This window comes from Jaculus jaculus, chromosome 4, assembly GCF_020740685.1.
Source record: "Jaculus jaculus isolate mJacJac1 chromosome 4, mJacJac1.mat.Y.cur, whole genome shotgun sequence".
Taxonomy (NCBI): Eukaryota; Metazoa; Chordata; class Mammalia; order Rodentia; family Dipodidae; genus Jaculus; species Jaculus jaculus.
This window is the reverse complement of record NC_059105.1, coordinates 65,784,154-65,786,332: the sequence shown is the minus strand read 5'-3', so window position 1 is coordinate 65,786,332 and position 2,179 is coordinate 65,784,154. Positions and strand designations below refer to the sequence as shown.

General features: G+C 42.0%; 1 protein-coding gene across 1 annotated transcript; it reads right to left on the bottom strand.

Annotated features, from left to right (window-relative positions):
* Positions 1-1,183: 1,183 nt before the first annotated feature.
* LOC101613250 (cytochrome c oxidase subunit 6C-like) lies at positions 1,184-1,490 on the bottom strand. Its single transcript, XM_004660238.2, has one exon. It carries the CDS (start codon positions 1,488-1,490, stop codon positions 1,263-1,265), a length of 228 nt encoding a protein of 75 aa, XP_004660295.2. The 3' UTR covers positions 1,184-1,262.
* Positions 1,491-2,179: the final 689 nt, after the last annotated feature.

Below are 2,179 nucleotides of genomic sequence, written 5' to 3'. Positions count from 1 at the left end.
TCTCTCTTTTATTTTGATGTCATGATCTTTTCCTCCTATTATGATGGTCTTGTGTAGGCAGTGTCAGGCACTATGAGGTCATGGATATCCAGGCCATTTTGTGTCTGGGGGAGCCCATTGTAAGGAGTCCTACCCTTCCTTTGGCTCTTACATTCTTTCCGCCACCTCTTCCGCAATGGACCTTGAGCCTTGGAAGGTGTGATAGAGATATTACAGTGCTGAGCACTACAGTCACTTCTTTCCAGCACCATGATGCCTTCTGAGTCATCCCAAGGTCACTGCCATCTGAGAGATGCTTGCTTGGCAGTTTGGTGAGCATACTATATACATTTAGCCAGACAGCAGCAGATGTTACACGTCTAAGGCTCATGACCACTCCTGTTTTACGTTTTCAGTATCAGGGATGTATTTCTTCCCATGGAGCAGGTTGCCAGTCCAATTAGAGGGCACCAACTCTTTTATCTATCTATTTATTTTTTATTCTAGCAAGAGTGAGAGAGACAGAGCACACACATACTGGAGAGAGAATTGGCATGCCAGAGCCTCAGACACTGCAATCAAACTTGAGACGCTTGTGCCATCTAGTGTGCATGTTCAACCTTGGGCTTGCCTTACCTTTGTGCATCTGGCTTATGTGGGATCTGGAGAGAAATTGAACATGGGTCCTTAGGCTTTGTAGGCAAATGCCTTAACCACTAAGCCATCTCTTCAGGCTCCTCTTTTTTGAAACCAACTCTTGATACCAGTTTGCCAAGAGCCCATTGTAAGACCTGAGGTTGATCCCTTTCCCTCTCAAACTGTCAGTTCCTCATGGACAGGTAGGAATATTATTGCCTGCTTCTTCCCAACTGGAGTGTGCCATTGGCTGATGCTTGTGAACGTCTGTGTATGTTGCATTAGAAAGAGGAATACAGGTCTGGAGAGATGGCCCAGTGGTTAAGGTGCTTTCCTGCAAAGCCTAACAACCTAGGTTCAATTTCCCAGTACTCATGTAAAGCCAGATGTACAAAGTGGTCCATGCATCTGGAGTTTGTTTCCTGTGGCCGGAGGCCCTGATGTGCCCATTCTCTTTGTCTGTATCTCTCTTTTCTACATTTCTCTCTACCTGCAAATAAATAGAAATATTTTTATTTTATTTTATTAGTAATTTTTATTTACTGAGAGAAACAATTCCTCAACCCACATATTCACAGTTCAGGAACACAGGTCAGTGATGAAGCTTCTATGGAATTCAATGCAAAGAAACTCTTTATATTCCAAAATCATTTTGTACTCTGGAAGATACCAGCTCTCCTCATCTCCTCAAAATCTTTCATGGAATCATAATTCCTGCAGAAGTCTGCATATGCTTTCTTTCTTTGTTCAGCCACACCAAACTTATAGGCACATGCAACTCCCCCGGTGACAATGAATGCTCCAACGACATGAAACCGCAGACGCCTGGCCAGAAGACCTCGCAGCTGAGGTTTTGCCAAAGCACCGGAAGCCATGGTGGTAAATGTCCCCGAATGAGAGCCACAAGCAGCACGGTGCGGATGCATTTACAGCACTGACCTAGGCGACAGCCTTGACCACCTAGAAATATTTTAAAACAAGAAAGCCCCCTAGTCATAACTCTGAAACTTAAAAAAAATCTAAAAATTGAAATAGTGCAGTTTCCTTGGCAGAAAAACAACCTAATCAGATAAGAGGTCACTGATTTTTTTTTTTAAATTTATTCTATTTAGTAGGTATGGAAGTCTGTCTAGACTCCAAAAGGGATATCATATAATATGTGACATATCTGCAGAATTATAATTCTAAATTCCCAACATTTTTGTTTTCTGAAACGCATCTGGTGCAAAGGATTTCATTTGTCTATTTGTAGATATCATTATTGTTTCCCTTACTAATAGAAGGACTTCTTTCAATGCTTTCTGAAAAGCTAAGCTAATCCTTAACCACTTACATTGTAGACAGAGTTACAGCAAGCTTACTTATAGTATGGTCTAAAAATTCTCGAGTGTCATAACCAAGGGATGTATGGGAAACATTCTAGACTATTAGAGGGGTGAACTAGGCCCCAAAGCATGCATTCAGGAGGCTCTCTGAGGTGTCCGGGTGACTTTTAAAAGCTGTCCAACTCACACTTTCTATATATCTTCTGGATTGCATAGCCTCTATTCCTAGTTGGTAATCT

What these genes read in the sequence shown, in the direction of transcription:
- LOC101613250 (XM_004660238.2), bottom strand. Translation starts at nt 1,490, where the DNA reads ATGGCTTCCGGTGCTTTGGCAAAACCTCAGCTGCGAGGTCTTCTGGCC.